General features: G+C 45.6%; 1 protein-coding gene across 4 annotated transcripts in view; it reads left to right on the forward strand.

Moving 5' to 3' along the window:
* The first annotated feature begins 204 nt into the window (after window positions 1–204).
* Window positions 205–14,456, forward strand: part of SLC4A11 (solute carrier family 4 member 11) — a 93,584-nt gene continuing 79,332 nt past the window's right edge. For 2 of the 4 annotated variants that reach the window (XM_074821781.1, XM_074821782.1), the window contains exons 1-2: window positions 205–1,169; window positions 13,977–14,027. In XM_074821781.1, coding sequence (XP_074677882.1) covers window positions 944–1,169; window positions 13,977–14,027 — 277 coding nt within the window. In that variant the 5' untranslated portion in view covers window positions 205–943. Of the gene's footprint in view, window positions 1,170–3,045; window positions 3,068–3,121; window positions 3,630–13,976; window positions 14,028–14,456 lie in introns of those variants that run through there. The other 2 variants (XM_074821784.1, XM_074821783.1) reach the window with 2 other exon arrangements.

Raw genomic sequence — 14,456 nt, forward strand, 5'->3', positions numbered from 1 at the left:
AAAGTGCAGCAGAGGAGCTTGTGGGGCTGTGGCTACCCCAGGGGCATCCCTGTAGCCACACCATGGTGGGATGGATGGAGACGAGCGATCATGTTGGCTGTTACAGGGGGAAAACTCACCGATTTGAAGCTGGTGGAGAGAAGTTCTCAGCTGGTCAGTGCTTGGAGCTGGGCAACCTTTGTTTTGAGATTTTTACGGGTGGGCTTGGAGCTGTGCAGGTAACAGAGTGAGTTATTGCTGGGTGCTACCTGCTCATGGGGGAAGATAAGGAGTGGAAAATTAGGTGTATGGGGCAATCTGGGGGCTGAGGATGAGGTGGCCTTCCTCCCTTTTTGATATTGGGGCAGGTGCTGGCACCGTGCAGCGGTGGGAGCTGCCACTTGGGCTCACCCCCTGGGGAAAGAAATCACCCCATGGGGCACAGTGCCGGGCATCAGGTTTATTCTCCTTTTCCTCTCGCCCGCTGCCATCTCCTTCGCCAGGAGTTAAATGTCTCTTCCCCCTGCGCTGAGCCTAATTGCGTCCCTAGGGTTTAACACGCGTGTGTTTGTTTTATTCAACGTGTTGGCTGTTCCCACCGGAACAGGCTAATTTTTTTTTTTTTAGGGATTGGGCTGCTTTTTTTTTTTGCTTATTGTGCACAACAAGCTACCACACAAGATATTCATTTGGGGGGGCAGGAATTGTAGTAATGCCAATACTTCTTGAATATTATAAACCTGGCTTATCAGCCCGATGCAGAGCTGGAATTTGTCTCTTCCTGTGCTGCATCTCTGCTTTCTGAGAGGGGCGTTTAAATACAGGCTGGAGACGCAGCCTTTCCAGTGTGCTCTGCTGGGCTGTGACAGCAGCAGCGGGGCTGCTTGAGCAGCTTTTTTTTTTTTTTTTTTGCACTAATTCTTCTCCAAAAAGGAACTTCTCGGGGAGAAGACTCTGAGACTGCATGTCCCAACAGTACCCGCTGAAGGAGGTGAAGGGAGACGCGGTTTGCTTCGTACCTGGCTCTCCTCTCTTCTCCGTCCTAATGGAGCCGGCTTCTTTTTGCTACCCCCGGCTCACCTTTCTCCGCTCGCCCTACGGCCAGTTTGGGGCGAGCGCTGGCTCTTCGCAGGATTTGGCCCCGTGGCCACAACGTTTAGTGACGCAGAGGTGGACCGGGCCAGTGGACGGTGGGTGACCAGGGATGAAAGGGTTGGGGACTGGAAGAGGGGTGGTATGGGGTAGCAGAGAAGCCTACTGAGATTTGGGGTGGCTTTGGAGATGGTGGGTGAAGAGGGAGGCAACAAAGGTAGGACTTGGTGGATGCGTTACGCGGTTGTGTTGATGCACTCTCCTCTCGGACCTCTCTTGGTGCTGCTCGCTTGGCCGCTGTCATCTCCACCAAGGAGCAGCTCCAGCCCCCGCTACACCCTCGTGCTTGGGCAGGCTGGTCAGGGAGAGCTGATAAACAACCTCAGCATGGAAAATAATAAAAATAGAAACTGATCTTAGCCAGTCTTTTGTTTCATAAGCTTGTTCACTTGCTGAAATGAATCCGACAGTGTTTGAAACCTGAAATACCTGCTTGGAGGAGGCTCATTTCACCTTTAGGGTTGTGACGCTGTCAACTCTGTCCTTTAAACTGTTATTAAAGGTATTAAGTGTGGGTATAGGGGAAGGTATTAAGATCCTCTACTGCAGATTTGTCTTGCTACAAGGAGAAGGTACCTTAAGTATCAGCTTGGTTAAAAATTTTATACATTGCTTTACTGCAAAGAATCTATAAGGGGAAACTCAGTAAATCCTGCTGGTTTAGGAGCTGAGCTCTGCTCTAAGTGCTGATCTCAAGGGCAGGAGTCTTGACTTTCTGTAAAACTTTTTTGGGGAAGATATTGGGCTTGATGAGATGAGGTCCTGGGCAGCCTGATTTAGCTTGGAAGGTGGTCCTGCCTGGAGCAAGGAGTGGGGCTAGAGACCTCCAAGGGTCTCTTCCACCCTCAAATACTTTACAGACCATGGTATGCTTCCTTTACCTCTTACTAACAGTCTGAATATGATGTACCTTACCTGGAAAAGCTCGTCAGGTGGCATGCAAAAAAAAAAAAAATATGGAGGAGACTGGATGAGCAGTCTCAGCAGAGAAAATGCGTAGGAGGTGTTTAAAAACATGCATTGCCTGTGGTTTCATGCAGCGGAAACAAGTCTGTATCAGGGACTGAAAACGGGGCTATATGGCTCTGACTGAATCCCTCTGCTAAAAGCGATCCTCTTCCCGAGCCGTGCCCTGCCTTGCCTTGCTTTGCTCTGGGAAACATTTGCTGCCTCCTGGTAAATACGATCACTGGGAAATTTTTACTTAAGTCACAGTAATTGTCAGAGTTACTATAGGGGAGTGACCCAGCCTTGCCAGCATTTGGATAACTCACTGTTTATTTCTGTCTCTCTTTTTTTTTTTTTTTTTTTTTAGGGTTCTGCCTTTTCTAAGTCTGACTTGATGTTGCTTTGGGGAGTTAGGGTTTTCTTTTTCTTTTTTTTTTTTTGGCCAGCATAGACCATTCCTCTGGGCTTTAAATATCCAGCTGGGGGAGACTTGGCTTATTGTTATGAAAATCTTGAATTGTAAGGAAAGTGAAGCAGCAGAATAGGCTGGAGAGGGGGGAGGATGTGGCATCTTCCCTCCAAAGCTTTTTAGGCACTGTACAGTCGAGCGCTGGGCAGACAGGCTTGGATGTAAGTCTCCTCGGAGAGGTGAGGTCTCTTCAGCTCTATTTTTTTGGCAACTTGCTGTTAGAACACAGACTTACTGCCCTGTTTCTCATTCCCTTGTGCAGGCTCCTCACTGCATGCATGCGTTAACCCTTGCACTGCTGCTGCCCGTGCAGCTGAACTGTCATGCTGGGTAGCGTGGAAAAAACATCAGAGCCCAGCCCCGCAGTCGGGCAGGCACCGCGCTCGCAGAGTACAGCAGCTATATCTTTAAGAAATTTGCTATATCTACCTCTCAGCAGCAGGTTTTTTTCTCCTCCCTTCGCTCAATTCTTCCTGCATCTTCACATCCTTTTATTCTCCCTGTACTTCTGTCTGTAAGGTACAGTATCTTCTCACTTCAGTTGAGCCTGGCTGCCACAAAGCTGCTTTTTTTTTTTTTTTTTCTTTTAAGGAGGAACAAGGGCTTTCTCCTTACAGCATCCAGCAAAAAACGCCGGGTCGCTTTAATTATTCTATTTTTCCCTCCTTGCTAGCAGAGGCAAATAGCTCTGAGAGGCAGTGGGATCTGGGTGGCTGGAGGAGACAACCCAAAGCCCAGCCTTGGCCGGGGCTGCGGTGGCATGCGGAGCGGTGCTTCGCAGGCGTGAAGTTAGCGGCTCGCCGGCATCCCTGCTCCAGTTGGGAGAACTGGGTTGGAGGTGCCCAGCTGGGAGCTAATGGGTCACACTCTCACTCCACCCATTCGCCGCTCGCCAATTGGAAGTGAGGGAGAAAGATGCTCTGGATGGATTAATATTGGAGCCATTGAAAAAGCACGAGCCACTGCTGCCTCAGCCACCTGAGCAAGTGGCATTTGGGAATAAGTGTGGTGGCTCAGGGGGAGCAGCCAGGAGGGGAGCCGAGGCTGTTTGAACAGCATCTCTATTAAAGGAGTAGTGCAGGTAAGTTGTGGTCTTAAAAAAAAAAAAGCCAAAAACAACACCCCAAACTGAAGCAATACTGTTGCTGGGCAATGCGTTTGGACAGGAAATCTAGAAAACCAGCTCTGCCGGCTCTTTAATTATTTAATTCACTAAAGTAAGGCAGTACTTGATGTATTTTCAGTGGGCTTTGCTGCTTAGTGATGCTATCTATTGCCTGTGCCGGATGTCTCTGTGCTGTTGTGTTTAAGGATGGAGAATATCTTTTTGAATTCAATTTACATTAACCAGAGTGCTGCCTTTCAGGGTTTGAATTTAGTTTCAGGATATGCATGGGGGGATGAGCACAAGATGTATTACCTGTTCTGTTTTTTTCTCTAATTAATGCTAAAACATCCTAACAGCCTGTCTGCGAGGCTTTATATACTGATGTTTCATGTAGGGAAAGTGCAGTGCTGAGTGAAAACAAAATGCATGTATGTAATCTGTCTAAAATGCTAGCAAACATCATCCCTGGTGCTGTAGCCATGGAAGCCATGTAGACGAACCATAAACAATGTCCTAATGAATAACACTCTATCAGGGATTGTTAGTCTGCAATTATCTCACCACCGGCCCATGGCATTTTTATTTTGGGTTGATGATGGACAGCAAAATTGGATCTGGTGCTGCTGGCTCTCCCCCTGTCCGTGGTGGTGTTGTCACTGTGCTGCTGTTTTGTGGCTCCTAGACATAGAAACTGTATGGGGTGATTTGTGTTATCCTGCCAAGCCTGTCGTGATTTGAAATCTCTGTTTCTGGGGGGAATGGTTGAGGCTGTGGAGGGCAGTTGGGCTGCCATTTGGGTATCCTTTGGACCATTTTCACTTTTATTTGCAGGGGGAGGTTTTTCTTTCTGTGTCTTGCCTGGAACCACAACTGAAAATGTGTTTGGTGATCAGGTGGCTGTGTTCACTTCTCTACTTATGTGTCTTCCTATGTTTCCAGTATAGATCTTGTTTTGACCAAACTTGTGGTTTTGTGTGAATTAAAGCTGGTCTCCTGTTCCATCTAGATGCCTTTTGGGTGGTGGTGGTGGGAAGGGGTGCAGGAATAACTTTGCAGAAGCTTGGCCCAGCCGCTGCTGCCTCTTTAGCAGCTGTTTTCATTTCTGGTGGCAGTAAGATAGGGGATAAAAACTTTCTAGAAACACTTTGTTCCAAAACATGATGCTGGTACCCTGGGGGAATGCTGGAGTGTGAAACTGGTGGTGCTGGGGCATCTCTTCCACCTAACCCCAAAGAAGAGGTCTTATAGCTACTAGTTTACACCTTGCTGCTGCTTAATTTTTACAGTATTTAACAGTTGAACCACTGCAGGGAACAACTCCCTTTCTCTGAATAGCCCCAAGCAAGTGAAACGTTGATAGACTGTCTCTTAACCATTTTTGCATATTTTTCACAGTACCACTGCAGCTGAGTGACAGGTGGTGGCCTCTGGAAGACCTGCCTGTACAAGGAAAGCATTTCAGCAAAGGAAAATAACTCGGGCACCTTTTTGAATCCACATTCAACCTTGACCAAGATTTGGGGCCATTTTTTGATTAAGAGTTATGAGGTTTTTGATAGGGCCCTGCAAGTGAAAGAGCTGTCTGAAAAGCTGTCAGTAAGAGTTAATGCTTTCTAAATTATTTAAATGTTTCAGAAAAAGTCTACTGAAAAGCCTCAACTGGCCTGTTCTTGGGTCCTTGCCTGCTTGTGGGATCTCTGGAGGTATTTGCTTTCGCTCCTCTCCATGTAGTGCTTATGCAAGAAATCCTTGCAAGTCTTAAATCACTTTTTTAGAGGGCCCAACAAAATGAAACCTCCCCCTTCAACCTGGGAAAAAGGCAAATAGCCCAAATTCTCTGTCCGCCAGCCAAATCCCAAAGTGTTGTCATTCGCCTGCTTCTTGCCTTGTCCCACTGGCCAAAAACACCAATGGAGGAGGAAAAGAGATCCCGTTATCGAAGCAGCTGCATGGCTCTCAATTTACAGGGTTGCTTCCTCTTGCAGCTCACCTCTGGGAGGCACCCTCGGATATTAATTGCTCGGGTGGGCTAAATTGTGATGAGTCAAACTGGTGCTGCTGGTAAATCCAAGCACCGCTGACACCAACCTTTAGTGTGCATGGGGATTTTTTTGGTGGGGGAGGTCTCTGGTAGCTGTCACTGCTGCTGCCAGCGATCTTTTATTAGATAGTTTTATTGTGATGGGTGTTCTGGAGGAAGCTGGGGAGGGGATGAAGAGGAGAATTGTTCAATGCAGTGAGGAAAATGCTTTGAAAGCAGACATGTCTGATCCCTGAGCTTGCGTGTGGGTGTGTGTTTGCCTGGGAGTGAGCAGGCAGGAGGATGCTTCCTGCTTTATCCTTTCAATATGATGCTTTCTGTTTTCACAGCCTTTGACTGTGAAAATTAGTTCTGGGGTTTCATTTACCAGAGTGACCATGGCGTAATTTAAGACCTCCTCACGCCATTTTCCTTCATCAGAAGAATATCCAGTTCCTTGCATATAATTCCTGATTTGATACTTCAGTGTCTGCTGAGCCGTGAAGCTATAAAAGTTGTGCTTTCTGCCTGCATCGGGACTGGCATGCTGGGGTGGTCACACTGTGATGGAGGACACTTCAGATACACCCATGGAGCAAAGCTTTATGTCTAAGTGACTGGTGTGCCATGGGATAGCCTAGGAAATGTCAGGGCTGGTGTCATGTCCTCCAAAAATCTGAGAAATGGGATACTTCCAGGGGTGTTAGAGATGTTTAGTTTCAGTAATCCAGACTTAGTCCTAAAAATGGGGATTTTTGGGAAACAAAACCCTTGTGGGAAGCAAAGAGGTGGTGAAAATCCTTTCGGGATATTTCTTCTAGTAGAGGGTAGGGGAGTCAAGCAACACATCTATGCAATTCTGTGGTAAGAAGAGTATGGTACACATAAGTCTTAAAAAGTGCTCTTTAGCAGGAACATCCTCTCCTGTAAGGATTGCTAGAGGATTTGGCCATGTCTACACATAAGGAGAGCAGATCTGAGTCTCTTGGCTAAAGCAGCAATTTGCCGTTGGATTGGGCTACTCCAAAGCACCTTCCTTCTCAGGTGCCAACAATTTGATTTTCTAAATGCTTACCAAGCTGAAGGGGTTTGGAATAGATTTAAATCTTCCTGGGTCATGGCTGTCTTCTAGACTGTTCTCAAGACCTCAGAAGTTAATTTCTTGTAGGTGTTTGCATGCAGACGATGTTTTAGTCAGCCCATTTAGGTAAAGGTCTCTAACAAAAAATCGCTGTATTATTACAAAGTGGTGCCATTGCCTGCTGGTGTGCCATACTGCTGCCTGCATTACACCTCTAGGCATGCCACGTGGGGATGAGTCCCTCACCGATCCTTCAGTGTCTGGCTGTGTCTTTCAAAGGCTTGACGTCTTCGTGGGGAGGAGGATAAGTTGAGAAGAAAAGTGGGGGGCAGCAGTGCAGAAGGGGAATGTAGACAGAGGGATGCCTACCCTTCCTGTGAGTACTGGCTGGAGTCTGCCCTTAGGCTTTCACCGTGATGACTGGTATGTTGCGAACTCCTTACTTGTCAAATAGCGCTGAAGAAAGCAGTATTAGGAAGGTATTTAGATGTGTGTGAGGAGTGATAGGGCTCTGCTATACCTTGGGAGAGGAGGGTTTATCCCCTCGGCCTCTGATGGGGATGAAATGTGGATGGATGTGTGTCTGTACTGAGAAAGCAAGTGTGGTGCTTGCAGGGGGAGTGAGGCTGTAAAGCTGCAGTGAAGTTGAGTCCTTTGGTTGATCTTGACTCTTATCCCTTCAAGATAAAACTCCCTGGAACATAGCAGTGCTGATATTCCTATTTAATGACTTACAAAAGGTCTTTTTACCCCTCTTGAGTCTTTTTCTATTCTGTTTTCCTTTGCCTTTATCGATGCAAACTGGCGCTTTCTGGAGAAAGGTCTATGTTTGGGCTTGCCACAGGCAGCAGTGCTTATACACCGTATCTACCAGGTATTTTCCTGCCCAAGTATTAACAAGCGTGACTTACTCATCTTACACTTCCTTGAATTATGGTGATCAGTTTTGAAACACTGACTTGTGTGGTTAGTGGTTTTTTCCTTTTTTGTCACACCTCTCTAGGTGTAGAGAAAAACAAGTAAAAATCTCAAGCTCTTGGCCTCTCTGTCAATTGTTATTTGCCTATAACAGCAGCATAGGGACATGCTTCTCATCTCTGACTCTTGCCAGTATGAGCTGTGCTTTCACCAGCGTTTTCCAGTTGAAGTATGCAGGGCCAGGGGAAGGGATCAGCTGCTTAAGGTGTAGACAGAAATGAGAAGCAGCAACTTCAGGCAAAATAGCTTTTAGCATGCTGCTGTCCATTCATTCTTGCTGACTTGCATGGTTTTAAATAATTTGTAGCTAATGTCTCCACCAGGAGACCCCGCTGCTTGGTTTTTCCCTGAAAACTGCCAGAATCTCATATTTTAAGAGCACAAATGATGCTCTGCAGGAGAATCCTGCAGTATTGATATGTTTGGAACTGATCAGCTCATCATTGTGATCAGATTTGCTGCCTGTGGAGCTCTTTTCCTATTCTTCTGTGGTGGTGCAGTTGTGTTACAAAAGGAGTTGAGGCTTCCTCATCCTCCTGCTGTTGAGCTCTTGTTGCATACAGAGTTTTTTTTTTAAACTCTCAATTGCAGGCTCCTTTCAGTCAATGCTCCATGTAATTAAAAAAGTCCTCTCCTGCAGGTTTCTCTTGGGGTATTATTCCTTGTGCGTGTGGTTTTTCTTAAAGTCTGTCTGGTTTTCTGCTGACTCTGAGTGGAGGAGGGGAGCAGCATCATATTGTTATTGGGTATCTGAAACACATAAATTGTGGCTCTCCTGCCCCAAATTGCATGAACCTGTGTGTAGCTACCTGGTCACTTGCACAGCTGTGGACTCCTTTGTCCTGGTATGTTAATTCATGATGGAGTAGAGAGGACAAAGAATAAGAAGTAAGCTCAGTGTTCAATATTGAACACCAGGTCTGGTGGAGCCTTGGATAGGAGTAGCTTTGTCATCTCCCCCCTGATCTAAGCCTTAGATGAGACAATACATTTGTTTAAGCTGGACTTGACCCTGGACATGTTCAAGGTAGTGCAACTAACTGCCTTGTTCCCCGTCGTGCAGGGAAGCTGCTGCCCGGCTATTCAATGGTAGTGATGGAGGCTTCTAGCATTGACTGACAAACTCCTGGAAGTCAGTTTGAAGTGGCCAAAATCTTGCTTCAAAGCTAAAGCCCTGTGTGTCTTCTGGAAAGTAGATTTATTTCCAGATAACTGGGCAGTTCATGCTGAGAATTGGTAAGTCCTGGGAGGAAATTGGGAAAGTTTAAAGGCTTTTTCAGCTGAACAAGTGATCTTTGTTGTAACTCCTTGCTCAGAGGCTCAAGTGTTTTGCTTTAGCAACTTTAAGGCAAGACATTGCATGGGCTGATGAGTTTCAGATATGTCCTCAGAGCTCCAACAAAACAATGATGAAAGTGGTGGTGGAAATTGGGATATTGGAGCACGCCCTGAGCAAAAGATGATGAAGGTACCTAATGTTTTCTGATCAGTACTTATGGGGTAACTAAATGCTCCAGATGTGCAGGCTGCCTGTTCAGAGACAACCCAAGAGCAGCCAATATTAAAGGGCCTGTAAATGAAAAAGTACCTTTCAAGTAACCCTTTCAAAATGGTGTAGTCTCAAAGTAAACTCCAATTAAATATCAAGACACTGGAAGTTGGAGAGACTTACTGGAGGGAAGTCATAAAAGCCAAAGTCTGTAGAAAGCTTGTCAGAGCGCTGTGTTTTGCTTCAATATAAGGCTTGTGCAGCAGAAGGCTGCTTAGTTGGAAGATGCCAGCAGCAGAACATTGTAATTGAGTTACTGAAGTATTCAGAGAATGTGTTTTTATTTGTAATCCACTGATATTGCAAGGCTCAAGAGAACTTATTACTGACCTTAAAACAAGAGAGTTAAAATGGGTTATTAGATCTGAGACACGTTTCCCACAGGAATTTAATAATGGAGGATGGCATGGTAGGGTTATATCTGTTTTTGTTGTTAAATGTAAATGTAAAAATGGTAAGAATGTAAGAAATCGGGAAGTATACCCGCTTCTTGTCTGATACTTCCCACTGCAGGTCACCTGATTCGTCATAGTCCTAAAACCAAGCACCTTAAACTACAGCCAACTTGACAGTCCTACCAGTTAAGAAGTACACTTCATATACCTCCCCCTCGGTGACTCTTGGAGTCCCTGCAATTGCTTCGAGTCAAAGAGCAGCAACTTCTGAAGTCTTAAGCTGTATCCCTGAGCCTCAAGAAATAGGCTTTGTTTTTCACTTTGCAGCACTTCAGTGCTTCAGTTCTTCACTTTTACCTTTTTGAATTCAGTGCTCATAAAGGGATGAGAAAGTAGTCAGAAGCTTTCCTGTGAAAAAGCAGCTAAGTGGTGACACTTCTTAATGCCAGTCCAATTTAGTCTCATCTAATAGACATCCCTGTAGGGAATAAGGTGGGGTGGCAGTAGAAACTTATTTGCTGCAGTAAATTAAATCTTAAAAATGAAGAGCACTGCTTAAATTGTCAAAAGAGCTATACCTCGTGCTTTTTGGCAGATAGTGGAAGATGGCATCTCGTTCTGCCTTTGGACAGGGAGAGCAATTGGGAGAGTCTGGTTGTCCTTGTAGGTGTTGGATGAGAAAGCTCTGGGGAGTGAGGACATGGACCTCAGTGAGAGATACTAGAGTGAATTGCTGTGTTGTGTATCTTAGCTCCTTGGGGTAATGCTTTCCAGCTTTGCCTCTAGAAGCCTGACCTTAATGTCTTGCTGAAATTGCTTTGCTTGGATTTTTTTTTTTAATTGCTGAAGTCTCTGAAAGAAAACCTGGGGGAAAGGAACTAGCAACATGGGTTTGGATCTGAGGGAAGCGGTGTGCTGGTCTGGAGAGGGGGAACTCCCACCCTGTGGTAATAAAGTGCTCCCCAGACTGTAGGTCTCTTCCTCCAGCCTGCAAAGGCTAGTGCAGGGGTTGATTTATACTTCATGGAAACACTTCCGCAACTTCAGGCAGACCTTGGACCTTTGTAGTGTTGATCTCTAATATATATGGAGACTCGTATCCTAGGCTTCCCTAAACTAAACACTTGCATTGGTTACTGCAGTTTTATTACTGCCCCTTGGTTGAGTGCTTTTGATTTCAGGAGTGGAGGTGAGCTGGGGAGAGGAAATGCAGGCTGTGGGTATGTACCTTTCTGCTAGAGAAAAGAGGACTCCTCCTTGCTGTCAGTTCTGCACAACTCTAACCCATTGCTCCTGTCTTCAGCAAAACGTGACTAAGGAGCCGAGACCTTGGATATTAGAATCCCATAAGCCTTGTGAAAGGAGAGGCATGGGGAGCCTGCTGAGATGTTTGCCTTGCTGGCTGTGACTGAGCATGAAGTTAAGCACAGTCTAGCTGGCCTTGTCCTTAGCTAGCATCCCACAAACATAAGCTATGCTTGTGTTAGACTGCTTGGGGAAGCATGGGGAGAAGGGGACTGATGTGTAGGGAGGAAAATGTTAATCACACTCTCCCCCAAATCTGTTCCCTTTGTTCTGCTCGGTTAAAAAGCTAAGTGGATGCCACTTTCTCTAGATTCTCAGAGATGCGGATGATGTAGCCCCCAATTTACCCTTCCTACCTCCACTCCTGCTAATGTGTTGACCTTTAAGCTAGTTCCATAGCTCAGTGCGTGTGTCTGGACTTGTGTAAACACCCCATCACCTTTTACCTCCTGGGCACGTTACACACCGTTCCTGATTCCTGATGTTAATGTGCGTAGCCCCTTCCGTGGGGGTTGTAACAACTTTCCAAAAGGCTCCAACAAGGCTGTTTTGAAGTCCGAATCCCGTTGGTGCTATGGGATAGTATTATGTAGGGAGAAGACAAATTACCAGGGCTGGACTTTAGCCAGGACATAGTAGGGTGAATGACGGACTTTTTTTTTTTCCCAAACGTGCCATTGCATCTTTAATTACAAGGTTAAGACCTCTGTTTTATGACTCATCTGAAAAAACAGCATCTCCAACATAATTGCCAAAGCGTGTTGCCTAGGGGACTGTTGCTCATTAGTGACTCAGAGGGACGAGTGCCACCTAATGAAATGGCACTACCTGCTGTAATACCCCAGCCTTGCCCTTTTCATGCCTAGTCCAAGCACCTACCGAACCAGTCTCCGGTAAAGGTGCGATGTCAACCCAGGCAATGCTGCAGCTAGAAGGTATTTCTAATGAAGAAACCAACCAACTCAGAATTCCTGCTCGTTGGGCACAATCAGCCCATAAAAATTGAGAATTGTAGAATGGTTTGGGTTGGAAGGGACCTTGAAGGTCATCAAATAGGTGTGTGCAGTTAAAGAAGAAGCAAACAATGTCTCATTTTGCCTAGCGAAGGATGAACATGTTCCTTCAGGCTCCTTCAGAAGCCATAACAGAAATGAGAAATTGATAGACCATCCTGCTGGGAATGTCACTTCCTTGGGTAATCTGTCTGCCTAGACGTATTTTGTTTGTATCTCTGAAATACGTAAATGCAATCATTACACAATGAGAGCCTCTTTAAAAAACTTTCCTTTGATCATTAGCATGCTAATCAGTCTGGATGGATCTTCTCTTTCCCTTCCAGGTGGAGGGAAACAATTGACTCGTGTAATGGGTGCCCCTTGGCCACGGGTGCGTTTGTTCCTCCAACCCATTGTTCTGGGATGAACTTGGAACATTGTGTTTCTGTCTTGGACCAGACAGTTGAATTGCTCTTGGGTTTGTGTGTGTGGTTTTGGTTTGTTTTGTTGGTTTTTTTTTTTTTTTTAAATGGTCATCACGGTGGCCCTCCAGGAACCTACACAGCCAGATGCTGTCTGCTCTGAAAGGTCTGAGCAACGCTGGGCTGTGACAAGCATTAGGGCTGGAAGGTGCTGCCGTCAGTGGTGTTACTTGTATCCGTCTGGCACACAAAGGCTCCCGGTGGACCAGGATGAATTATGATGCTTGAAAACGTGGCACACTGTAAAAGGGGAAAAAAAAAAAAAAAAGCACGTAACCCGTAAGCCAAAAGTTATGGGGTAGAGAAAGGGTCTTTGGGAAACAGTCTCATACCTCAAACGAAAAGCAGGAAGCCTAATCTGTAGAACAATAAAGCAGGCAAAACCTCTTTCCTTGTTGGCCCAAATTCATCCCAGGCTTGCGTAGGTAATGTTTGATTAGCCTAATGAAGGGGGGAAAGACAGGGCAAATCTATTCCTCTTTTTTGATTGCGTTTTGGCTGGGAAGAAGCACAGAAAGAGGCAGTACCTAGTAGCAGCTTTCTGAGGGACTGCTTGGGTGACTCTTAGTCGAGGCTTGAAACAGAGCTCTGTTAGCTCACTGTAAAATGGGGCATGCACCTGTATAGAAAAGCTGGTGCTTCTAGCCCACGCAGTCTGAACTGTCAAATACTGTTAGGATTATAACAGCCAGGCTGGGCTTGGGTACCAGGCTTTGATCACACCTGAAAGCAGGTGCTCCTATGCTGTTTGAACATCTCTCTGCACTGTAAATACCCACTTTGCCAGCAGTTAATTGCAGAACTGACTCACTAACTAATAAAATATGTTCCATAATGAATCATGGGGATTCGGTCCTGGTGCTGCTGTGTTTGTGGGCTTGCTCTTGGTCAGTGTCATTTCCCATTTGTGGCTTCCTCGTGAGACCCTGTTGGTGCAGATGGTGTTTGCAGGACCCCCGCTCAGGAAGCGGGCCAAGGAAGGCTACAGTGGTCTGGTGCTTATCTTTAAGTGCCAAGCACTGTTTTGGGATATCCTAATGATTAGGAGCAGCAGAATAGGATGTGAAATTCTGTTCTCATCTAAATTGAGTTGTTTTTTTCTAAATTAAACTGCTGCTTTTTATCTGAGCATAAACTACAACCTGGACTTCATTATGGCTTGTAATTTTTATAAAAGCCTTGTAAATGCTTAGCTTGTATTATTTTTGGATGCGCTTGTTCATGTTTGATAGGTCACTGAGGTGATCAAGCTTGTCGTGATCTTTAGTCTTGCTGTTTTGTGGTCCCAGCCCAAGATGTCTGAGACTGCTTGAAAAAAGTTAAGCTGTGACTGTACAGGATATTTGGGTAAATGCTAAAGTCAATAAACAAAAGGTTAAAGTTGCCACATTCAGAAAATCTGATGCCTGCAGTATTTTGGGGCTGGGCTTTCTGCTGTAATCCAGGCTTTCAGTAAGGTAAAGCCATTCAACATCTTGATGATTCTTATGTTTCCTTTCTTTTCTGTCTTTTTAGAGTCTCCACCAGCAGCGATGTCAAGAAATGGATACTTCTTTGAAGAGAGTGGCAAGTATTGTTTGACTTCTTTATGCATAGTGTCGCCTTATTGGGGGGAGAGCTGCACTGTAGGGTTAGCTGACAACTTGAAACAGGTGATACAAAAATCCATTTAGTTCAAGCAACATGTGAAGACGGTTTTATGTGGTGGTTGTGTAATCTTCTACTGGAAGCAGACTCTGTTTTTAAATCCTGTAGATGTTCAAGATATTCAAAGCAGTAACTAATCATCTCCACCTTGTCATCAGTGACTATTCTGGGTGGCTCCTTGTTTTTCAAGTTTGTTCATGATGTTTTCCTGTAAGACAGGCTGGCAGGTATATTTGCTTGTCTTTTTCTGGAGTGGAGATCATGCGTGGGTGTCAGATCCCCTTGGAGACATCCTGCCAAGAGCATCAGGCAAATGTTGGGTGGCTTTGGTAAATGCATCTTTTGGTG

The sequence above is a fragment of the Strix aluco genome, chromosome 4 (genome assembly GCF_031877795.1).
Source record: "Strix aluco isolate bStrAlu1 chromosome 4, bStrAlu1.hap1, whole genome shotgun sequence".
Classification (NCBI taxonomy): Eukaryota; Metazoa; Chordata; class Aves; order Strigiformes; family Strigidae; genus Strix; species Strix aluco.